The 24,302-nt window shown below is 49.6% G+C and overlaps 3 protein-coding genes and 1 pseudogene across 3 annotated transcripts in view; 3 read left to right on the top strand and 1 right to left on the bottom strand.

Moving 5' to 3' along the window:
* FAM227A (family with sequence similarity 227 member A) overlaps positions 1-12,774 on the bottom strand; it is a 38,308-nt gene extending 25,534 nt beyond the window's left edge. The window contains 6 exon segments of the mRNA XM_090275086.1: positions 84-185; positions 1,293-1,439; positions 2,847-2,923; positions 3,787-3,856; positions 9,341-9,423; positions 11,310-12,774. Coding sequence (XP_090131212.1) covers positions 84-185; positions 1,293-1,439; positions 2,847-2,923; positions 3,787-3,856; positions 9,341-9,423; positions 11,310-11,451 — 621 coding nt within the window. The 5' untranslated portion in view covers positions 11,452-12,774.
* Positions 12,775-13,795: 1,021 nt separating this feature from the next.
* On the top strand, positions 13,796-14,085 carry LOC150011020 (cyclin-dependent kinases regulatory subunit 1 pseudogene; annotated as a pseudogene).
* A 2,074-nt stretch (positions 14,086-16,159) lies between these two features.
* Positions 16,160-21,431, top strand: CBY1 (chibby 1, beta catenin antagonist). The gene is made up of 5 exons (XM_090272421.1): positions 16,160-16,252; positions 17,723-17,832; positions 18,798-18,903; positions 18,987-19,105; positions 20,536-21,431. The coding sequence occupies exons 2-5, from the start codon at positions 17,755-17,757 to the stop codon at positions 20,614-20,616; spliced, it is 384 nt and encodes a 127-aa protein (XP_090128547.1). The 5' UTR covers positions 16,160-16,252; positions 17,723-17,754; the 3' UTR covers positions 20,617-21,431.
* A 929-nt stretch (positions 21,432-22,360) lies between these two features.
* TOMM22 (translocase of outer mitochondrial membrane 22) lies at positions 22,361-24,197 on the top strand. The gene is made up of 4 exons (XM_090272420.1): positions 22,361-22,511; positions 22,779-22,897; positions 23,352-23,469; positions 23,716-24,197. The coding sequence occupies exons 1-4, from the start codon at positions 22,395-22,397 to the stop codon at positions 23,788-23,790; spliced, it is 429 nt and encodes a 142-aa protein (XP_090128546.1). The 5' UTR covers positions 22,361-22,394; the 3' UTR covers positions 23,791-24,197.
* The last annotated feature ends 105 nt before the right edge of the window (positions 24,198-24,302 follow it).

The raw sequence follows: 24,302 nt of genomic DNA, 5'->3' as shown, positions 1-24,302 counted from the left end.
CCCGTGGTAAAGAGGTTAGGCAGGATTCGTGCTGTGGGAAAATAACCTAAGCAAGGGAGAGGAGCAAGCAGGTGTGCATTTACCTGGAACCTTTCATGAAAGACCCACCAGAAGCTATCCAACCAGATGGCTCTCAGAGAAGGGGAAGAAAAAAACTTTTCTAATTCTTTATCCGAACAGGAAGACTTGAAAAGAAACAAAGTTCATGGTATTGTTGTTGCTGTCACTGTCCTTCTTTAAATTCTCCTGGGGCCACAGCCTGATTCATAACCATCCCCACCCAAAACCTCCCGTCCTCCTTTGCGGCCCGCCTTGTTACTGTTATTGCTCGCACCATTAATCCACCAGCTATCTCTGGAGTCAACTTAAACAACGAACACCGAACTTCAGAGTGAAAACTGACTATGTGCTTTGCCAGCTGTTTTCACATCTTCTCTTTTAACCCCTAGAAGAGTCATACGAGCCATGTGACATTATCTCCATTTCACAGATGAGGAAACCGAGGACCAGGGAGCTGAAGTCACTTGCCCAAAGCAATACAGCCAGAAAGCGGCAGGGCCAGGATCAGAAAGGAGGAGAGAGAAAGAAAGGGAGGAGAAATAGAAGGGGGCTGTCTGAAGCAAGCAGCAGTGATGGGGTGAGCTGAGGGGACAATGCCCAGAGATCCATCGGGAACACTGGAGCTGTGCAATCATGAAGGGCCATGAGGCACACGGTAGGGCTGCTGAGGCCATTTCCTGGGCTTCCTCCCCTCCCCACCCCTCCTTACAACTATCCCTCCCTCCCGAGGAGGCAGCACCGTCTCCCATATGCACATGGGTCCCTCTGGGCCTCAGAATACTCCCTTCCTCCCTCTCTAAGGGACCCACTGTGCCCCCTCACCCCAAGGCATGCCATGGGGCATGGAAAGAAAATATTCTAACGTCTAATGAAGAAAAAAATTAAGTTTACCGATATACAGAGTAGTCATTGAAAACAGCACATATATATCACATTTTTTAAAAAGCATATATCCTGAGGGTGTGTGTGCAACATCTTCTGCTAATCAAATGCACGACCAAAACGATCTGGAGGCCAGCGCTCTGGCGGGAAGAATCTAAGTTTGGGAGGTAACGTGGGCTTGGGGCCCAGTCTCAGCGAAGTCACTTACGAACCATGGCCCTCAGGGACTTACTCAGACGCCCGGGGTGTAAAACTGGGGCGGCCGTGTCTAGTGCGGCGCAGTCGCGAAGCTGGGCTGGGCCCGGCCCATGGCCGGGCGGCGCAGAGGGGAGTCGCCCGCTCTCTCTCACCTTGCCACTGACGGGGTTTCTCTCGGACCGGACCACGTTGCCCACCATGTCGCAGAAGGTCACCCCGTTGGGAAGCTCGCTTGGCCAGGAGCTGTTAAACGACGTGCACTGGTACAGCTCTGCCAGGAGGTTTTTATCTGCTGTCTTCTGAAGCAAAAAAAGCAGACGATGAAACTACTGACAGTTCACGACAATGAGCTCTCTTCCCCTTCGTATCACGGAGGCAATAAAGCAACCTTACAGGACGCTGGAAAAAATGAGGGTGTGGTCATGATCCCAGCACCCCTAACCGAACACCCACTCACATTATTTCTACTTTCCCTTTTAGGCCCTGAGCTCATGTATAAAAACGTGTATATGAAACTTCATTTTACAGTATACACACTCACACTGCTATGCCCTGCTTAACTTTAGATTTTTCACATTGCTACCTTGTGTTCAAATTTCTCATCTCAAATCACATGACCTAGCCCTGTCTGTGCGGCTGTTGGTTGGGCACCGTTCTGCAAAGCGAAGGTCCAGTTCGATTCCCAGCCAGGACATGTGCCTGGGTTGCAGGCCAGGTCCCCAGTTGGGGACGTGTGAGAGGCAGCCACACGGTGATGTTTCTCTCCCTCTCTTTCTCCCTCCCTTCCCCTCTCTCTAAAAGTAAATAAATAAAATCTTTTAAAAATATATACCTATAAAAAAATGTAAAACTACAGAAAAGTAGAAAGAGGATATCAATTACTACCAACCAAAGGCACCTACTGGAAACATTTTGAAGGACCGAATGCCTCTCTAACGGGGCTATCGCATGGAGAACTGGAGAACTCACTGATTAAATGTGCGGACTCTGAGTCAGACAAGCTGGGGTCAGATGTCAGCTCCACCACTTGGTGGCTGTGCTGCCTTGGGCAGGACATTTAAATCTGCTCAGCCACTAGCACGGGTCATGTGACAGTTTCCATGCTGCCTCTCAGCTGTTGGGCTTTAGGCTGTGTGGGAATTTCCTAGTTTAAAAGGTAAAAAAAGGGTAACAATACCATACTGCTCATATTCTCCAGCACTGAAGGGTTTGCAAACACATGACCTGAGTCGTTTAAAGAGCTGGCTCAGGAGAATTTTAACTGGGGTGGCAGCTGGAGAGGGCCGAGAGTCTGGCTGTGGGCTGAGTGGGACATGAGGATCTGCCATCGACCCTGCCTGGTGGTGGACAGGTCATCTACTCTCGCATTTCAGCTTCTCGGGCACCTGCGGTGTGAACGGCCCCTCAGAGCTGTGCGACACAGGGGCTTCGTGCGGGCTCAGTCTGAACGCATTGTTTCTAAATTCTGCAAACAGGCAGGCGGATGCTCTCCGCAACACTCCCCATTCTACCCTTTCCAGGGTGTTATGGGAAACTCTAGTGTTATTGAAATACTCAAAGATCCCCCATAAAGGGAATTCTGTGATTTTCATGCATAATCACTATCCAGGTGCCAATTACGTCCCCGCCTCCCAAGAATAAAACTGACTTCACGCTCAGCAGAGACCAGTCAGACCCAGACCCAGACCCAGGAAGAGATCCCTTACCCTTTTACTAATGAAAGATTTGATGTTCTTGGATCCCATGCTGCTGCAAGTGTACTGTGATTCTTTTTTACTTCTGTCTGCAGAAGAATGGAGAAGAACGATGGGATGCGAGCACCCGGGGAGTCCGTGCACGGCTGTGCTGTGGCTACAACTGTGATTTCCCGTTCAGCCGGCACTGCCTGACAACACCCATATCATCAGTCTCACTACAGCCCACCTGCGGCGCTGACTTACTAGGCGTCCCTGCCCTGCCCTGACTGGCACGGCTCAGGGGGTTAGGCACTACCCTGCAAAGCGAAAGGCTGCAGTTTGACTCCCGGTCGGGCACATGCCTGGGTTACAGGCCGGTCCCTGGTTGGGGGCGTGTGAGAGGCAACTGATCGATGTCTCTCTCACACACTGATGTTTCTCTCCTTCTCTTTCTCCCTCCCTCCCTAAGAATAAATAAGTAAAATCTTTATATAAAACAAACAAAAACAAAGGTCCCTTCCTTATTTGACTGGACGGCTTGAGCAGGCAAGAAGCCAGAAGCAGACAAAACACAGACTTCGAAATCAGGCTGGGATGAGTCCAGGACCTGTCACAGACAAGCTGCATGACTTCTGGCAAGTTGCTCCCTTTCCCCCAAGCCTGTTCCTCATCTAAGAAACAGATTCAAGGGCACCCACCTCACAGGTTGGGGCCACGTGAAGATTTCACAGGGGAACACGGATGCAAGCACCTGGTGCCATGTGGACCCCCCTGGTAGCAGGCGGGTCTCTGAATGGTACTGCCCTTCCCTCGTTTGTTACCCAAAGTCAGGAAGTCAGATTTAAGGCTCCTTCGGAAGAGGACCAAAATATCCTCCTCTGAAACTCTGGATTCCTACTCAACGCACTCTAGATACTAAAAATCCAAACCCCACAGAAACACCATCAAGGCTTTGAGAAAGGGTTTTTGCCTCTGTCTCCCGAGATGCCGTGACTTTTCTCTCTTAAAGCTGTCTTCTCCAGCTCAAATCTCTCAATTGCCTTCAAAAACCAAAGAGAAACGAGGCATTAGGGACTGACACAAATACTCGTGGACGGCGGGGCTCAGGGACTGGGCCATTTCTCCTGCGGGTACGCAAAAGGCCTGGAGCAAAGTCTGTGACAGTGCCTTGCTGTCTACCCCCTAGGTGGTAGGGCCTTGGTGGCCCCTGACCTCATGCCCCTGAGTGTCACCATGCTGCCCCACCGCCTGACTACACCTCTGAGGAGCGCAGGACCTGGAGCGGTTCTAATCACGGCTCCACGGGTTACAAACTACTGTTTGTGAAAGCGGGATAATCGTCATCGTCGTCGGCAGCCATCCGTCTCGAGAGACGATGGTGTAGCTTCTTAAGAGTCTATCTGCACCGCCGAGAATGGCTGTGCAGTCCAACTCGGGAGTGACACGGTATCTGTCTCCTCTCGTGTTGAATCGACATCTTGCGATGACGCTGGAGTGTCCTCTCCAGTGAAGCTGAAGCTACAGAGCCTGGGCAGGGTGATATGGAGGGTCTGCTGTTGCCCATGCAGCAGACCCCCCCTCTCTTCGTAGCTGAAGGGTCCAAGGGAAAGACGGAGTCAATACAGCTTGGCTTCAGGTGCGCCGCAGGAGTTGCCGGTGTTGACTACAACGTCAAACCGCCTTAGGGACTCCGGCTCCGGATTTTCTGTCGGGGTTTACTCCCTTAGCCTTTCCCCTGAAGAGGTATGCCGCAAGGCAGCGGGGGTTTTTTGGAGTCAGAGTTTTCCTTCTCTGAAAGCGGGATAATACAACCCACCTTTTAAGGTTCTTACAAGGATCAGATATAAAGTCTTTAACGCATCTTAAAACTCAAGCACACAGGCTATTAGATAGGAAACGGCTCAATAAAAGGTAACTATTACTATTATTATTGATCACCATACCCCTGACCTTTCAAGAAATTTCTCTTGATCTCTGACTCCTCCTCTCCTACCCCCACCCCGTCCTGAAAAGGAAAGAAAGTAAAATGAAGGTCAGTGGCTTAACGAGTTGTCCTGATGGCCAGCCCTGAGCCCGCGGTGCCCGGACAACAAAGTTAGCAAAGAAGTATGGCCCTGTGTTCTTGCCTGGCAGCCTCGGTTCCCCCGGCCTCCCCGTCCCCGAGCCCGCCTGCAGCGGTCTCGGAGTTTCCCGTGCTAGCAGGGAGTGTCAAGCCGGGTTCCGCTGCATTCGACCTTGCTCAGCCTCCAGACACACAGCTGCATGAAAAATGACTGAATTCAAGTTTCTCTTTCCTTCCCCCTGTAAAACAGCCCCTCCTTCCCTAGGACCCCGGAGTCGGGCCATTCGCGGCGCGGCTTCCTCTCTACTTGCTAGTTCCCGCAATAAATTTCTTTTTGTCTGCTCGCTGCCTCTTCATGGTTCTCTGAGCGACACTGTTCTGACATTGCCCGCCAGGAACTTATAATCTATTCTGAGAGCCAAATCAATACCTGTGGGCCAATTAAACTGCTCGGTTTAGGATTCAACCAGGCGAGCTCAGTGTGAGCTGGCGCGGTCACAGACACTGCCCAGAAGAGGCGGGCCCTGAGTGTGTGGGAGGTGACGGGGCATCCGTCTCCTTTGCTTGATAAACTGTGAAATGCCTCTCCGCCCCCCCCCCCTCCTGAATTGGCGTGTGTGCAGGTGCGTGCGTGTGGGGGAAGGGGTCCCGTGGGTAAGGTATGAGTCAACACTGTTGCTCTAGTCAGGTGCACAGGGATAGGGCATGACGGATGAATTGGGGGGGCGGGGTGTCAATGTAGCAAACCAGCAAGCTCTCTGCTCCTTCCCAGGATGCCACTGTAGGCCACATGGTCGGGGTCCCGGAAGGACGGACAGGACCAGTACACAGAGCCAACGGAAAGGATAGTGAAGCACTGGAGAGAATGCAGGTTTTAGGGGGAAACGATGAGACTGGCACGGGGCTGAGTTGGCATCTGCGGCGACAGCAGGACCTCCCTGTGGGGCTGTTCCTGGGAAGGCAACCCCCAAACCTGGCTGATGACTGGCATCGCGGGTGTCACTCAGATACACAGACTCATTAGAGAGGCTTATTCCTTAGGTCTGTGCTGGGCCCTGAACTGTTTATTGTGGCTCCTGAATAGTTAGTTTGCTATTTAAATGTTTAAAAACCAGTAATTCTCACAGTACAAAATCACACAGTACAGGAAAGGCTCCCTCCTACGCCTGGCCCAATACCCTTGGTATCTTGCACTAGCCTTCTGGAGCTCTTCCGGTCAAGGTGGGCATTCAAGGCTCACAGTCCCACACCTTGCACTTGGCGCTTTTAGTTTTTAGAAAGCTCCAGGTCACTCAGACGATTAGTTAGGGGTAGTTATCACTCCTCTAGGTAACTGAGAACACGAGACTGAAATACAGGCCAGAAGCTATGATCTGTGAATGCATCATTCATTCCAGAAATACTGCCTGAACCAAACTAAAAGCCGAATGCTGTGCCACTGCCGAGGACGCAGCAGTGAGCGGCAACACCGTCCCTGCCCTACAAGGGCTCCCGGACTAGTAGGGGGAAGCCCGTGATCAAGAGGGGAGCGGTGCTGCCATGAGGAGGGACAGGAGGACCGCGGTGTGCCCAGAAGGGGTATGTGTCCTAGGCTTGGGCTGGTGTGGCCGAGAAGGCAGAGCACGGAAGGACCGTGCCTCCCACTGAAGTGAATGGTGAAGCCATGGTGACGACCGCACGGACTCTCGGGGGAGACCAGGAAAAAGAGCTAGGCAAGGTTCACGGCCAAAGCCTGGGGGCAGACACACTTAGGGCACGAGAGAAGGAACAGAAGCAGGGCGAGGAGGAGGATCTGGGACTGGGCAGGAGGTGGCTCGCCCATGCATCAGTACACACGGAGGAAGCACTTCTTACCCTCCAGGCCCTGTGCTCGGGGCCAGCCTGCACGGCAGCACGAAGGCTACAGAAACCAACCTGGCCGCAGGCGCCGACTCAGGAGAGGCGGCCACGCATCAAGGCCGGGTGTATAAAGGGCCAACCGTGGCCAACAGAGGTTGGGCAGGGTGGCCCCAGGGATGGGCTCTGGTGGCAGGAGGCAGCTGGCGTCTGACAGGTCTGACCGGCTGCTTGGGCTGAGGAACAGAAAGGAAAGGCGAGGGGTCCCTTCCACCAGGTCACGTGAGGACCCAGGTTGCTCCTGGCCCAATCCTGGTTCTGAATGGCATCTTGAGGAAGCTGTGCCAACACTGGGCAGTCTTGAAAAGCCACCAGACCCTGCTTCTGAAAGGATAGTTATCATTCTTTTTCCTGGTTTTAAAATGTCGTTAAAAAAAATCACAGAGGTGACATATAAATGCATTCTTGTTGTAAAATCAAAATTCCAGCAAGTTATTTTATAGATAATTGACAAACTAAGTCTAAACTGTGTACAGACAGGCAAAAGACCCAGGAAAGCAAACACAATACTGAAGCAGAACTGATGTTACTCGACTTCAAGACTTACTCTAGAACTGGCAAAAGAAGAGACAAATAGATCAATGGAACAGAATGGAGAGCCCAGAAGTAGATCCACATAAATAAGAGTCACATGAACTTGGGCAAAGGGTAAAAGGCAATTCAATGGAGCAAAAACAGTTATTTCAACAAATGATGCTGAAACAGCTGGACACCCACACGCAAAAAAATGAACCAAGACACAAACTTTACACTCTTCACAAAAATTAACTCAAAATGAATCACAGACCTAAATGTACAACGCAAAACTATGAAACTCCCAGAAGCTAACACAGGAGAAAACCTAAATGACCTTGGGTAACGCGGTGACGTTTTACATACAACACCAAAGACCCAACCCATGAAAGAAACAATTGATAGCTGGACTTCATTAAAATTAAAAACTTCTGCTCTGCAAAGACAATGAGAACACAAGCCACAGACAGACTGGGAGAACTGATTTGCCAAAGACACTCATGATAAAGGACTGTTATCGAACACATACAAAGAACTCTTAAAACCCAACAATAAGAAAACAAACAAATCAATCAAAAAATGGAGCGGAGCCCTGGCTGGGTTACTCAGTTGGTTGGAGCGCCATCCCAATGTGCCAGGGTGGCAGGTTCAATCTCCGTCAGGGCACTTACAAAAATCAACCAATGAATACATAAGTGCAACAACAAATTCGTGTCTCTCTCTCTCTCTCTCTCTCTCTCTCTCTCTCTCTCGCCCTCTCTCCCTCCCTCCGTTGCTTCCTCTCCCTCTAAAAAAGCAATATATTGTTTTTACAAATGTAGCAAAGTACTTAACAGATAACTCACTAAAGGAGAAATACAGCCCTGGCTGTGTGCTCAGTTGGTGAGAGCGTCGTCCCAATACACCAAGGTTGTGGGTTCGATCTCTGGTCGGAGCACATGCAAGAAGCAGCCTATGAAGGCATGGATAAGTGGAACAGCAAATTGATGCCCCACCCCCCATCTTCTCTCTCTCAAATCAATACATACTTTAAAAAAAAAGAAATACAGACGGCAAGTGAGCATATAAAACAATTACTATCACATATTAGAGGATTTCAAAATAAAATATCATTATATACCAATTAGAATGATCAAAATCCAGAACACTGAAACCACCAAATGCTGACAGGGATGTGGAGCACCAGGGAGTTTCCTTCATTGCGGGTAGGAATGAAAAATGGTGCAGCCACTTTGGGAGATAGTTTGGAAGTTTCTTACAACCTAAACATACTCAACATATGGTCCAGGAATCACGCTCCTTGGTATTTACCCAAATGAACGGAAAACCATGTCCACACAAAGCCTTGCACATGGATTTTATCATTAGTTTATTTGTAATTGCCAAAACTTGGAAGCAGCCAAGATGCCCTTCGGTAGGTGAATGGACAAACTGTGGTCCGTCCAGATAAGGGACTCATTATTCAGCACTAAAAAGAAATGACTCATCGAGCTGTGAAAAGACATGGAGGAACCGTAAATGCACGTCACTAAGTGAAAGAAGCCAATCTGAAAAAGACCACATGCTGCATGGTTCCAGCCATATGACATTCTGGAAAAGGTAAAACTATGGAGAAGATCAGCATTTCCCAGGGGCTGGGAGCGAGGGAGGGAGGGAGGAAGGAGCAGGAGCACAGAGGGTCTCAGGGCCGTGAAGCCATTCTGCAAGATACGACGGTTTATCCACGTTGGTACCCATCTGTCCAAACTCACAGAACGTGCAGCACGAAGGGAGAACCCTAACGTAAAGGAGGGGCTTTGGGTGACAACCGTGTGCCGGTTTAGGTCCCGAAGTTACAATGAATGCACCACCGTGGTGAAGGGAGGTGCCCACACGGGGACAGGCAAGCGAGAACTCCGTACTTTCAGCTCAATTTTGCTGTGAACCAAAAACTGCTCAAAAAAAACCAATTTATTGATGAAGCAAGAATACTGAGACCTCTATTAGGCAGACGCGCCTCCAGGGCCCCTCCCTTCTTGGAAGCCTGGCCTCCGCCCCAACACCCGGAACTCACCAGGCTGCTGTCCCACAGGCTGGGGCTCAGATCTAGTTCGGCAATCTTTTGGTTCACCTGGGGGATGGAGCCGATAAGGCACGCTGGGCGGAGGGCTGCTAAGGAAACTCGCGGGTGGCAGTTACGTGCCAAGAGGCCGGGGCCAGCCTGGCAAGGACAGAGACTTGCCCTCTCCCTACGCTGTCTCTCCACTCAATTCTTCTCTTTCCAAACATTCAGCAACTTTTCTCTTGTTTTAAATGAGTTGCTTTCTAATTATATTCCAAATACCTTGGAAAATATCAAAACAATCATCCATTATGCTACCCCCCTCACAAGTCCTGTTAGGATGTGGGGCGGTTTCTTTCCAGCGTTTTTTACATACATAGTTTTCTACATAATTATAATCTCAGTATATGCCTATTTACTACTCTGGCTGCTACTCATTAACATGGTAACTTTCCATGAAGCTAAATAATTTTCATCGTATTTTAAATGGTATTACATGACTCCATGTAGCAGAGGCACCTTAATACACTTAACTGTTCCTTGGCTATTAAATATTTAAATTGTTTATAACTTTTTGCAATTATAAATAACTGCAAATTATCCATACACAGAGTCACACAGAGTGCTGTTTCCATATTTTGGATTATTCCTTTAACAGAGATTTTCAGGTGACCGATGACTGGGTCCCATGTGTACCTCAACCTCATTTATCACTGTCGAAACCTGTGCTCAGTTCACTGGCCCATCGCGTTACCCTCTCCGTTTGAATTTCCTGCTGTCTTAGCTTCAAGTGGTCCGGGATCCATCCTCAGTAAAAGCCCCATAATCCCATCACCCTGCACTGCCCTCACAGAGAGCACGGTTCCCTCTTTCTTCCACGACTCTCAAGTGCTTTTACAAATGAGAGGATACTTGACACATGAAGATGCCGAGCAAGGACGTGACAAACCGAGGGGGTCAGTTAGGATGAGATGAATGAGGGATTAGGAAGAAAGAGGAACCATTAGAAAAGGCTCAGGAAAGCGAGGCCCTGAAGCAGCCCCTGAGGGAATCACGGGGGCTCCTCTAGAGGAGGGTTTTGGCGCGGCATGGGGGATAAGGGGACACAGAGGGGATGCGCAGTGGGGCTGACGGCAGCTCGACTTGAAGGGAAAGGAGCTCTGTGTGAGATGGGAAGATGTGTGGTTCTTTGTAACCTATGAAGGTTATTTGCTGGAGAGCGCCAAGTCCTCCAGAGCTGGGACTGTGTCGGGTCCCTGGGATGTCGTTCAAGGTCAGAAGTGAGATGAGGATCAACGAAGGCAGGACCAGAGAAGTAAGGGGCTGGTGGGGCCTGGATGATGCCAGAAGGGACAAGCTTTGAGCCCAGGTAAATGGCTGGCAGGTGAGAAGAGGCAAGGCTGGTCGTTCAGTTGGTTAGAGGGTCATCCCGATATGCCAACGTTGTGGGTTCTCTCCCTGGTCAGGACACACGAGCAGCAACCGTGAATGCAGAAACAAGTGGACTAACAAACTGATGTCTCCGTCTCTCTGTCTCTCTCTCCCCTATCCCCCTTCCTCTCTTTCTCTAAACTCAACTTCAAATTTTTTAAACTGGGTCTTAAGTTCACTTATCCGAGGGTAGAGGGTTGGACAATGACTTTTTAGTTGCTGTCTATAATTGTAATTCTTTGGAAGGAAAAGAAAGAAGGAGACAATGAAAAAAAAAGTTTTTCCCCTTCTTCCTCATTCTTTCAACAAATATTTCTAGTACTTCTTCCTTTCGAGCTCTTTCTGAGTATCTTAGTAAACCAAATTCAAGTCAAATAACTCTTCACAGTCTCAAATTCTTTCAGAGGCTAGGAAGAACTTAAGTCATGAAGGAAAGTAATGCACGTATAACAAACGAGCTCATTAGCAGTGCATGTCACACACGCGGCACGGGTTACACCTCTGCGCAGGTGTATTTGGTCTCACTGTGCAAGGCACCACAGAAGGATACAGGGCAGACTGTCTCCCAGAGTCTTCCTCACAGCATTCTGCATCGCATTCTGGGCAGCGTGTGAGACAGCCAGGAACTCAGCCACTGGCACCATTGGCAAGGCGGTGACATTGATGACATCCATCTCCTTGAAATCGGCCATTACGCAGGTTCTTGTAAACTGACAAATAGTAGTAAGTTTCCACTTTTAAGACTCTCTCATTTCTCACTCTGATCTTGTTCTCTGTTCAGCAGCGCCTGGAAATCACAAACAGCATAGAACCACTTTAGAAAACACACGCACGCTCCTCTGGCAGGCGGGGCTGACGGAGGCAACGTGCCACATGCAACGTGGGGAGCAAAGGCTTCTGTCAGCGAAGCCCATCGCCAGCCGAGGATTACAAGGCACATGTGCGCTTCCTTTCTACCCGCTAACGCCCGCCCCCAGCCCCGATGGAAACTTACAGAGCTGACCTTTGAACAACATGAGCATGAGGAAGGGGCTGCCCCCATGTAGTCGAAAACCCACCTATGGCTTTTGACTCCTGAGCAGAACTACCGGTAGCCTACTGTTGACTGGAAGCCTTATCAACAGCACAAGCAGTTGATTAACACATACTTTTTAAGTTATATGTACTATATACTGTATTCTTACAATAAAGTAAGCTACAGAAAATATTTTAAAATCATAAGGAAGAGAAAATATTTACAGTACTGTACAGACTGACTGAAAAAAAGAAGTCCATGGTAAGTTCAAGGGACAACTGTAGTGTTAAAAATCAGCAGACCGGGGTATTCAAAAGGCCAGGGCTCCAGAGGACCCAGCAAGCTAGTTCACAAATGAGGAATGAAACCAAATTGTTTTTGCGTCTCTGAGCCTCACCTGGAAAGTCATAGGTATGGATGAGGTTCCTAAGACCCTTTGCAGCTCTCAGACGCTATGATGCTATGATGCGGGTCCTGAGCTAACTGAGGCTTCTGCTCCTTCTCAGAAAACTGGCCCCATCACTACCCCGCCTCCTGGGTCCTTGCTTTTCGGCCGGGAGCACCTCACTGCCACCTGTGGGTCCTCCGTGTCCACAGCCTGGTGGCAGAAGCCTGGTTATAATGAAGCTCATACATGATGGAAGGGGAGGGAAAAGGCAGAGGTGGGTGGAAAACTTACCCACAGCCTCCCTTCCTCTCCTTCTGTCCCCGCCTTCTGTTCTGCCCTCTTCTCCCCAGCCGTGGGTCCTGTCTGCCTGCCCCACCGAACTTATTCCCGGTTCCTGCCACGCTATGCTCTGTGCCTCTGCGCCTTTGCACGTGCTGCTCCCTCTATTCAAAGCTCAGCCCAGGTGACACACCTTTGGGAAGACCGTCTTGAGTTACTGCAGGCCATCAGTGCCACCCCATCCTCCGTGAAGCCCAGGGTTCTTTCATCCCTCTGTCACAGCACTTACCATACTGAATGGGCACCATTTGCTTCTCCAGCTTTCTCCATGAGGCAAATTACTCCTTAGGGATTAGGGTCACTCAATAGTTGTTTCCAGTTTAAAGTCATCACACATCTCTCTAATCTGAAGAAACTATAGATTTCAGGCTATCCCAAGTCAGTGGGATTATAAGAAGGGCTGGCCCAGATCAATACTCTTTCCTCCCTCCTGCTCCTAGCCGTTAGCTGAGCAGTCAAGGGGGGAGAGCGTAGAGAGGAGGCAGGTGCATCGTAGGGCTTCTTATTTCCCTCCCACCCCTCCAGCATAACTGGCAAATTACACGTTCTTTGAGAAGCCAGGCTTAGGGTGATGCTGTCACGAAGCCTCTCGCTTCAGCTTAACATGATTACTCATGCCTGATGGGAGAATGAGTAATTATGCTTTTTAAGAGAAATGTTAAAAATATATACTCTGTTCCCTTTTGAATTTTTCATCATCCCATTTTAGGTTAAGGGTTCTCTGAAACCTGTTAAGCTTTTATTGTCAGTACCTAAGGAGGAAAAAAAGACGGGAGAGAACTGACTGACTAAGCATCTGCCCTGTGCCCCGCACCGGGCTGTGTGCTGGGGGCAGATGAGAAGAGTAAGAAACACCTGCCCGCATGAAGCACGGATTCCAGCAGCCACGACTGGAATGGCCCTGTTTAAAGTTCACATTTTTAACTTGAACAAGTTGGCTTTTGTTCGGTTTAACCTTTGGTGGTTCAATGACTAGCTACTAGGTGCCTACTACAAGCCAGCAGTATATTCCTACCTGGGATAGGATGGTGAGCTAAGCAGACTTGACCCCTGCCCCAAAGGAGCTTATGTCTACCAGGGGACACGTGGGATAACCAAACAATTATGTTAAGTAACCGCGACAACGATTTTGAAGGATCACACAGGGCTACGAGGTGACATAATAGTGGGCACTGACCTAGTCAGCATGGACATGACTTGAAGAGCAGGATTTAATTAGATAAAAAGGAAAGGAAGGTGGGGAGTTGTTTGGAGGTTGGAGGCCCTGCGCTGACGGTTCTGAAGAGGAGCGATCATGTCGCACAAACAAATTTACTATTTGGACAAATACGACGACAAGGAGTTCGAGTACCAGCATGTCATGGTGCCCAAGGGCATAGCCAAGCTGGTCCCTAAAACCCATCTGATGTCTGAATATGAATGGAGGAATCTTGGTGTTAGGCAGAGTCGGGAACGGGTCCATTATATGATCCATGAACCAGAGCCTCACATCTTGTTGTTCTGCGGCCCCTGCCCAAGAAGCCAAAGGAAGCTGGGGAACCACCTTTCAGCCTCACATTTTACACAGCTGTCTTCACTTGCTAACATCTTTCTGATAATATATGTTGCCTTCTTGTTTCTCCCTTTGATATTTAAAGGATGTTTAAAATACACCGCTTGACGTGCTGGTGACTGCTTTGCTTCTTGAGCTGAGCCAACAGCACCGTGACCCAGCCAGAGGAGTGCTCTTCGGGCTGCAGCCCCTGCTGAGTATGACCCCAGAAACCATGGTGAGCTCTGTATGCAGCAGAACACACTTGGCAGATGGAGGAGGCATCTGAGAATAAGCCCGTGGCTGTTACAGGGATTGTGTGAACACGCTGTTTGTTTTTTGGTTTTTTTTTCCCTGCCAGGTGTTGTATGTATGGTGATTTACGTTTCAATCTATTGGAAACTTTCCATTTTATTCAAGAAATCTGTTTCATGTTTAAAGCCTTGATGAAAGGGGGAGATTTTTATAATTAAAAAGGGGGGGGGAGGGCAGGAAGGTAGGAAAAGGCCAGACTCGTGCACCACAGCAGCCACTAGCCACATGTGACAAGCAGGCCCTTGGAACTGGGCTAGTGTGACTGAAGAACTAACCTTTTTATTTTAAATTAAAAATGAAGCAGTACCCCTGACCAGGTGGCTCAGTTGGTTGAGCACAACCTGGCAAAGCGGAAGGCGGTCGGGGCACATGCCTGGGTTGTGGCCGGGTCCCCTACTGGGGCGTGTACGAGAGGCAACCGATCCATGTTTCTCTCTTTCTTCCTCCCTTCCCCTCTCTCTAAAAATAAAATAAATAAAAATTTTATGAAATGAAGCAGTACAAATTTAAATATATTAATTATACAATATGTTAAAATGATAATATTTGAGACATCTGGAGTTAAATATTATCCAAATTAATGTCATCTGATTTTTTTAACTTTTATTTTTAAGATCTTATTTATTTCTAGAGAGAGGGGAAGGGAGGGAGAAAGAGGGAGAGAAACAAAGTGTGGTTGCCTCGTGCACGCCCCCAACTGGGGACCCAGCAGCACCCCAGGAGTGTGCCCTGACTGTAAATCGAACTTGTGACCCTCTTTGGTTCACAGGCGGGCACTCAGTCCACTGAGCCACACCAGCCCGGGTTCTTTTCATTAACTTTTAAAAATATGGCTTCTAGAACATTCTAAATGACATATGCTGCCCACATTGTTTCCATTGGAGAATGCTGGGCTAGACCGTGCAGATTTTGGTTCTAGGACATGGAACTCCGCCCTTCTCAATGACTGCGGTGTACTTGGAATAAAATTACACGTGGAGCTGGAGGTCCGCGGGTCCTGCACCTCATTGGCTGGATAACCTGGGACCCACCAGGCACCCTGAGTTTCTTCACTTATCAAGTGGAACTAGTAATACACTCTGTTAGGAGTCCAGGAGATCCAGAGTTGATACTCCACAAATTCTCTGCCCTTTGCTCACTGTGAGACCTTGGAGCGGCCACTGAGCCTCAGTTTCCCCTGCTTGTGGAAACCGAGGAGAGTCGGGCGTAGGGAGGCGGGGAGGGGGCATCACCGTTCTTCTGTCGGGCTTACCTGAAGACACCGCAGTAATCCGACGAACTCGGGGCCGGCAGGCTGCGCCACAGGTCCCTCAGGGGACCCTGCGAAGTTCTGGATGCGACAGCCGACGCCTGTTGCCCCACCTCCACCGGGAAGGAGTGCCCTCTGCTCTGGGGTGGCGAGGGAGGACGAGGAGAGGGGCAAACAGGGAGAGGCCCATTTTGCTATTGTGAATCCTGGCACTCTCCAGGCAACGCCCGGCGCAATCTCCACGTCCCCGTTTCCCACAACAATGGAATCTTCGCGAGCCGCTGCAGGACCCGGTTACCAAGGTGACGGCGTAAGTTGGAGAGGCCAGACCAATGGGTCTGTGGGGAGAGCGCGTGTAGCTCCTTGTTCTTTCCCTTATCACGGGGGCATGTAAGTGATTCCAGAAGACAACCTTTTTGTGAAGTCCATGCAACACACCGAAGGAAGTCCTCGAGCGTTTCTGGTGCTCCGCAGAGGCTCGCGTAGTGGAACCCGCCGCGCCTGGCACCCCCACTCTCTAGGCGGTAGAGTCCGAGGCGGGGCTGCACATGCGCGCGCGGGCGGCGGGTGGCTGGCCTGCCAGTGCCGGGGACCCTGGCGGGCGGCTTGCGGGTGGCCTCGGCGGTTATTCGGGGCTCGCTTCTGGAACGCGCCAGGTACGTCTCCGATCCCCGCGTCTCCGGAGGGCCTGAAGACGGGCAGGATGTCGGGCGCTCCCCAGGGGACCTAGCGCCTGCCTGCAGCTGGGTCGGAGGCCGGCTTCACCCCAGGCTGGTGACAGCCCTGTCGGAGTGCGTTTCTTTGATTGTAAATTGGGATAGTAATTCCTCCCTTGGCTCGGCTGTGAAAAGCGTGCGAGCGAACGTTTGTTCGCTACCGTCAGTTGAATCCACCGGTCCCTGCGGGCCGCGTACTCGCGCGACATGCACTTGGCTGGCTCTGAACTCTGGGGCGCACGGATCCCTCTGAGAATCCAGTGAAAGCCGAAGACTCATCTTCTTGTTACATTCAAAAAGATAATGTATTTTATGGCCCATTGCCAACTGTAAAGTACTGCACAGTGATGCAGGGATTGCTACCACCGGGCCGAGGAGTGCGCCCAGCTGCACCCCCTTCCGGCGGTGCGATGGGGGCAAGTCACTTGGCCTCTCTAAGCCTCCGTTCTCCGATTTGTAGACGGGGACATCCTTGCGTTGCTGTAAGCATCAGATGTCACGGCTTTTGATAAACACTAAAGCCCTTTAACAACCCGTGAGTCGGGTGCCGTAATTTTCCCTGGTTACAAATGAACAAGCCTGAGGCCCAGGGGAGATAAGTGCTGGGGTCCCGCTGGGGCCGGGGAGCAGCAGATGGTTGGAAGCCAGATGCACTTCTCGCTTGCTTTGTGCTGAGCCCTCTCCCCGGGGAGTTCCGTTGGGAAGAAGGCTGCCAAGGGGACCTGTAGATCCACACTAATGTTCCAGGACCCAGGCATGGGGCTCCGCCAGAGGCGTTTGTGGATTATGGGATCTGACTTAAAAGGCAGCTAGGGCAGACTCTTCCTTTTCCTCATCTGTTATATATTGGTGATGTCAGCTCTGCCATGTTATGGGCCTCCTCCTTCCACGGGACACCTCACCTACCGTACAGGGCAGGTGACCTTTGACATACAGACTGAGTGAGGGGCACTATTATCTATCCAAAACCGAAGTATAAATACAGCTTTGTGTCTTTAAAATGGAGTCCATGCAGAGGCTATTGTCTAGTGTATCCTTTGCTCTAGACTGCAAATCTGGTGATGTCACCGTGTGACAAAATTTAGCACTTGCCCGTGTTAACATAAACTGTAGAGCCACACACACCCGTGTTCAAATTCTAGCTCCGTTTTGGGGCCTTAGTCTGTCGAAACCTTACCTGTCAAATGGGGATAGCGAGAGGAGCTAAGCAAAGGGTGGTCGTGAGAGCCAAGGTCCTACCTGCAAAGGCTTTAGCGTACTGCGTGACTGCCTGGCACAGAGCAGGACTCAGCAGTGGGAGCCAGGACCAGGAATAGCCACGTAAGGTGTATGTTTTAGTGGCTTTAGGGCAGTAACATAAGGTCACTCGCCCGACTGTTTGCACCCCCGACTTGTTCTGCCCCCACACAGGGAGCACCGACCTGGCCTTCGTCAGGCCAGAGATGCCCCTCTTTGGGAATACGTTCAGTCCGAAGAAGACACCGCCTCGGAAGTCTGCTTCTCTCTCCAACCTGCATAATGTGAGTTTCAAGCCTGGTCTTGGATGGAAAGTGGGGTCGTCCAGGGCATCCAAGTAGGAGGGCATCCTTTTCATTCATGTTGCTATTGCTAAAATCATTTTTACCTCCTATTTGGGAGTTACTGTCAGAGCTTGTTCAAGAACCTAATAAGGCAGTCAATTTCATGATTTTTGGCTCCTTATGTTTGTCCAGTTTGATTTCATTTTATTCTCAAGATGTGGCCAGGAATCGATTTTACTCATGTCTAAGAATCAAGGCATTCTGAAAGGATGATGTTTTGCCACCACTAATGGCATTCGGAAGGTTTTGTCACGGCTCCAGAGGCAGGTCCCAGGCTCCTCGAGGGCAGAGTTGGTCGCAGTCATCACTGAATACCCAGCACGAGTCCCAACGCAGGGTGGGTGCTCGGCGAGGTATAGAAACATCGAAAAATACATTAAAAAACAGCTGCTACTACTAACAGGGCGTTAGCATTTCATGCCTTGTCCTTACATATGGAACGCGGCAAAAGTAGGCTTACAGTTGTTCGTATGGAAAATAATAACGATAATTAGTAAGTAATAGTATAAGAGGAAACTCTGTGTTTCGTGTACTCACAACTGTAAACGTACTTTTGTCTGACCCTGTATATAGCTCCATAGTAAGTAGGTGATAACTTAGGGGCTTATTACACTTAAAAAGGACTTTTCACAGTAGATGTAAAATAATTCATTTTACAAATTTCAGCATATATAGCTTTTTAAGAAAACATCTATTGTACAAAGCAGTATATTTCTTCTCTCTTACAGTTTAAAAGTGTTTGTTGCACCCTACTTGGTTTCCTGACTTCAAAAAACATTAAATGTGCTGGGTAATGATGAGGGGAAAGAAAGGACTTATTGGGGTCCTCTAGTTGGGAGAGGCGCTGGGACTGGGGTCTGAGTGCTGTGGCCATCTGAAGCTGGCATGCAGTGTCTCACCCACAGCTAGATCGGTCAACCCGGGAGGTGGAGCTGGGCCTTGACTATGGAACCCCCACCATGAACCTGGCTGGACAAAACCTGAAGTTCGAAAATGGCCATTGGATAGCAGGTGTGCTGATTCCCTGCCATTTTGTCTAGCAGGACTGTGGAAGGAGACCGTCCCTGTAACTGCTGCTTCTGTCTTTCCACCAGAGACAGGGATCAGTGGAGGTGTGGACCAGAGGGAGGCTCTGCGCCTCCGGAAGCGGAACCAGCAGTTGGAAGAAGAGAACAGTTTATTGCAGATGAAAGTGGACATCCTGCTTGACATGGTGAGGAGGGTGATGGGAAGGGCTGCCTAGGCTTTCCTGTCAGGGGAGGCTTCCCCACAAGTCCGTTCCTCCATCCAGCTCATACCTTGTGAGCCCAGTATGCCCACGTACATTGCTTTGAATCCAGAGACACAAAACCACGTCAGACATAGTCCGCACCCTCAAGCGCTCACAGTCCAGCGGGGAGGTGGACAGTTCCTTGTGCGAAAGGCAACATGTAGAGTCTCTACGGGGCCTGCTGTCAGCACAGGGGAGAGAGAAGGTAATTCTTCCGAGACAGGAGGATGCCACGCAGGAAGGGATACTTGACTGAATGTGGAACAACAAAGGGAGGAATGGAGGCTGGGCTGAAGGCATTCCAGGAAGGAGGACAGTCTGCTGCTCATGGCTGAGAGATGTCCTGTGCCATGCAGGCATTTCTCAGTGCCTGGCGCAGACCTGCCCAGGAGCTCTCTGTGTTGGCATCTGTTTCCTGAGGCTGTTAAAAACCCAGCAGCTCCCTGGCTGGGTGGCTCAGGGGGTTGAAGCATGGTCCCGTACACCAAAAACGTTGTGGTTCCTTTCCCGGTCAAGGCATATACCCCATGTTGCCGGTTTGATCTATGGTTGGGGCATATGGGAGGCAAACCGATTGATGCTTCTCCCTCCTCCCCTTCCCCCTCTTTCCATCCCCTTCCTCTTTCTCTAAAATCAATGAATATATCCTCAGCTGAGGATGAAAACAACAACAAAAAGCCCAGCAGCCTGTGAGGCCTAGAGGCACGTGTGAAGGTTGGATGAGAAGCAGGAGCGCGTACACTGGAGTGGTTACGAGCACGTGTTCCGGAACTAAACTCCCTGGCTTCTCGCGCAGCCTCACACTAGTTGTGCGACTCTAGGCAGGTTACCTGATCTATGTGAAGAACCTAGTTTCTGCAGCAATAAAATAGACATCTTAATTGGCTTCACCTAGTAGTGCGTTAATAATCCAAGTAAAGCACTCGGAATAATGGGTCACTCGGGAAGTGTAGGTCTTTACATCACAGTAAGAGAGGGTCTCTCTCTCTGTCCCTGTCGTGACTATATGGAGGGAAGTGGCATTCTTTTTAAAGCATTTCCCCCCTATGCATCATGGGAGCTACAGCTCAGAAGCAACTAATCTTTTAGCTTAGAATCACCAATATCTGCCCTTCTTCATCCCCCAGGGTATGCTGTGGTTAACACAGTGAGTGCCATGTAGTCCGAGGTGATTAGAAACATGGACAGAGTGGGCTGTGTTCAAGTACTTGAGGGGGTTACCTTCTGCCCAGTTACGAAGGGGCTCCTGTCACAGAGGCCGGCTGCCAGGGTTAGAGAAATGCCTGGGGCCTTTCCCCAGTGCGCAGGGCTGGCCTGCAAACCTGAAACAGCCCAGTAATGTCCTTTCTAACGGTCTGCTGCTTTACTTTCAGTTCTCTGAGACCACTGCCGAATTCCAAATAATGAAGAAGGAATTGAATGAACTGAAGAGTGTCAACCGGAGAAGGAAATGAAGACCTCCAGAAACATTCGTTAGGAGAATAAGGAGAAATCTACTGATCAGAGGAGGGTTTTTTTTAAGCCAACCTAGTGGACTGGGTTTTGGGAGAAAGTACCATGTAATAGGGCCAAAAGGTACTGGCACCTTTGATTCACAAACTTCCCTTCCAGCGTCTGGTATGAGAAATGGCTCAGGACTTCACAACAGGTCTGCACTTCCAGGTCTGCAGCTATTGGTGCTTTGCAGGAGGTAGGTGAGGACTTTGTGGTTGGCCTTTGTGAAAACACCAACTTGTGTGCTATCCGTAACAAGTATGCCAAAAGACATCCAGCTAGCACGCCACATACATGAGAATGTGCTTTAAAATCCACTATGATGGGAAACATTTCATTCTTTAAAAATAAAAATAATTTATTTTTTTCTTCTATTATTGATAGTTCTGAACATCCCCCCACCCCCCGTGGGGTCAAAAGGTACCTAAGTATATGATTGCAAGTGGGAAATAGGGAACAGAAATCAGGTATTGGCAGTTTTTCCATTTTCATTTGTGAGTGAATTTTGAAAATACAAATGTGGGGACACAAAGCATTAATGCAAGTCAGAATGTTTCAGTGAACAATTTCAGCAGTTCAACTTGATAACAATATAAGTAAACCTGTTAAATTTTTCTGGATAATGCCAGCATTTGGATTTTTAAAAAACAAGTAAATTTCTTCTTGATGGCAACTAAATGGTATTTGTAGCATTTTTATCATCCAGTAAATTCCAACCATTCACTATACTTTTCTGAGTTGTCCTACATGCAAGTACATGTTTTTAATGTTGTCTTCTGTATTGTTCCTGTAAGTTTGCTAATAAAATACATTAAACTATAATAAAAAAATAAATAAAAGATTCGATCCCTGGGAGGTTTGTTTAAAAAGCAGGCTTCTGAAAAGAGAGAATCCTAAAAGCAGCAGGAGGAAAGCAGAGTTACGTACAAAGGAGTTCCCATAAGACTATCAGCTGATTTCTCAAGAGAAACTTTGCAGACAAGAAGTATTCAATGTGATGAAAAGCAAGGACCTACAACCAAGATTACTCCATCCAGCAAAGCTATCATTTAGAATGGAAGGGCAGATAAAGTGCTTCCCAGACAAGGCAAAGCTAAAGGAGTTCATCATCACCAAGACCTTATTATATGAAATGTTAAAGGGACTTAAGAAAAAGATCAAAACTATAAACATTAAAATGACAACAAACTCACAACCATCAACAACTGAATCTAAAAAACAAACAAAGCAAACAACTAGAACAGGGACAGAATCATAGATATGGAGATCGTATGGAGGGTTGTCAGCTGGGAGGGGGAAGGGGGGAATGAGGGAGAAGGTACGGGGACTAAGAAGCATAATTGGTTGGTACAAAATAGGGGGATGTTAAGAATAGTATAAGAAAGGGAGAAGCCAAAGACCTTGGGAAAGGGGGTACGGGGCAGACGGGGACAAAGTGGGGAAAATTGGGACAACTTTAATAGCATAATCAATAAAATATACTTTAAAAGAAAAACAGGCTTCTGGGCCCACGAAACCCTCAAACCAGAATTATGTACCGCAGAATTACTCGAGTAGTTTCCCGGGTGTTAATTTCCTCTGAAATCTGGCTGCCTCCAGGCACGGCTGAAGGCGATAACCACTGCTGGTCAGAGGGCGTCGCTGTGCCCGGCGCTCCGGCTCCCGGAAGGGCAGCTCTATCCTGAGCTCCGCTCTACACTCGTCTGCTTCCTTCCGGTTCCGGTGTGTCGGTACAGCCATGGCCGCCGCCGTGTCCGCCGCGGGCCCCGGGGCTCCTTTGTCCCCAGACGAATTGCCTCCAAAAGGTGATGCCGAGAGGACTGAGGAGGAGCTGGAAGAGGAAGATGACGAGGAGGTACTGGGGCCCCGCGGGGCGGGGCGCGGAGCGGGGTTCCAGGCCGGCGCGTCCTGCCCAGGGGTGTGAACCCCGCGTGCTGCAGGAGTGGGGCAAAGGCGCGTCGCGGAGCCTGGAACGGTCGGAGTCTTCTCCGAGAAGCGGAGTTAGGGGCCCCGCGGGGCCCAGGGTGCCCTAGCTCCAGGGAAGGGGGGCGGCTCAGCGTGACCCGACGTCGGGCGGCAGCTACCAATGCTTCGGCTAAGGCCCGAGCCTCCTCCACTACAGCCAGATGAGACCCTGTCGGAAAGACTCTGGGGTCTGACGGAGATGTTTCCAGAGAGGATCCGGTCCGCGGCCGGAGCCACTTTTGATCTCTCTCTCTTTGTGGCTCAAAAAATGTACAGGTAAGAAACAAGGGCAAAGATGTTGGGGTGTGCCTGGGATTCCATGAATGAACACGGGCTTTGGAGGGAGCGTACCTGGGCTGGAGGCCAGCCTGTCGCCTAGATCGTTGAGTGACCTTGGACTTGTGGTTCCTTAACCTTTCTTAGTCTCAATTTACTTTTCTATAAAGCGGGAATTCTTGTCGGGCAGGGTCGTTGTTACGATCGGTTCAGATTATGTGAGATACTTAAAAGTATCAGTACCTTTGTAAGAACTCAGGAGAATGTTACAACTGCCATCACTACATACACCGCCACCAGGACTGTTCCTCCTGTGCTGGTAGCAATATGGTGCAAGAGTGGGGTAGAACATGTTCATCAAAAACAGTGGCGTGGGGAGCCTGAGAAAGTTGGGTCCTTCTTGGTGCAGCTCCCTGGTTTTGCCTCACTGTCGTGCTCACAAATCCCTCCACAGGTTTTCCAGGGCAGCCTTGTGGATTGGGACAACGTCCTTCATGATCCTGGTTCTTCCTGTCGTCTTTGAGACTGAGAAGTTGCAGATGGAGCAGCAGCAGCAGCTGCAGCAACGGCAGGTGAGCCCAAGCCCTGGGCGGTTTGCCAGGGGTGGAGCCACAGCTTGGTTCTGTCTCCAGCACCCGGGTAGAGCAGCAGTTCGCGCGTGGGAGGAGTTTGGGATCTGGCCCATGTTCTGTGAGGTACTTGATTTGTGCTGTCAGTATTGTTTTTGTAGATATTGTCTGCCTCCTATTATGTAGGATAAAAAAAATGAGATTCTCTAGGCCTGTACAATGCCTTACATTCTTCCTTTTCTGTTCCAGATACTTCTAGGGCCTAACACAGGGCTGTCAGGAGGAATGCCAGGGGCTCTACCTTCACTTCCCGGAAAGATCTAGGTTGTTACTGCTATATTTGACCTTTCTTGGCAGAAGTGTGAAAAATCAAGTGTTTGAACTGTTTTTTTTTTTTTTTTTTTAAACTTGGGCACACTGACCTCTCCAAACCTGGTTGGGAGAATTTTCCCCCCCGTTTCATGGAGACTCCCTACTTGCAACTGTGCCTGCCCTCCAAGCTATCCTGACTTACTAATTACATCATCCTCACTGATACCGGAGTACAGCAGTGCAGATGGTTACTCCAGCTCTGGCCATCCCGTCTTTTGCTAAATCGACTCCTGACCAGCAGACCTCCTCAGTATCTCACTGTGGGGGTCCCTGGGAAGGATGTACGTACCTCTGACCATTAATGAGTGTTTTGTTCTGACTTGCACACTATATGAAATACAAAGTGCATTACAGCTCTAGTGTAAAAGCAGCCACTGTGACTTTCTGTGTATGTTGGAAACGAGGGAGAGGGGTGGCAGCAGCATAAACCGCAAGATGGGGACTGGAGGGCAGAGCAGGAGCTT

The sequence above is a fragment of the Furipterus horrens genome, unplaced genomic scaffold, assembly GCF_987537825.1.
Source record: "Furipterus horrens unplaced genomic scaffold, mFurHor1.1.pri manual_scaffold_4, whole genome shotgun sequence".
Taxonomy (NCBI): Eukaryota; Metazoa; Chordata; class Mammalia; order Chiroptera; family Furipteridae; genus Furipterus; species Furipterus horrens.
This window is presented reverse-complemented; position numbering and strand designations above follow the sequence as displayed.

Coding starts and splice junctions, on each gene's coding strand:
- TOMM22 (XM_090272420.1), top strand. CDS start 22,395: ATGGCCGCCGCCGTGTCCGCCGCGGGCCCCGGGGCTCCTTTGTCCCCA. Junction 22,898..23,351: donor GTGGCTCAAAAAATGTACAG/GTAAGAAACAAG, acceptor ATCCCTCCACAG/GTTTTCCAGGGCAGCCTTGT. Junction 23,470..23,715: donor AGCAGCTGCAGCAACGGCAG/GTGAGCCCAAGC, acceptor TTTCTGTTCCAG/ATACTTCTAGGGCCTAACAC.
- CBY1 (XM_090272421.1), top strand. CDS start 17,755: ATGCCCCTCTTTGGGAATACGTTCAGTCCGAAGAAGACACCGCCTCGG. Junction 17,833..18,797: donor CTCTCTCCAACCTGCATAAT/GTGAGTTTCAAG, acceptor TCTCACCCACAG/CTAGATCGGTCAACCCGGGA. Junction 18,904..18,986: donor AAATGGCCATTGGATAGCAG/GTGTGCTGATTC, acceptor TCTTTCCACCAG/AGACAGGGATCAGTGGAGGT.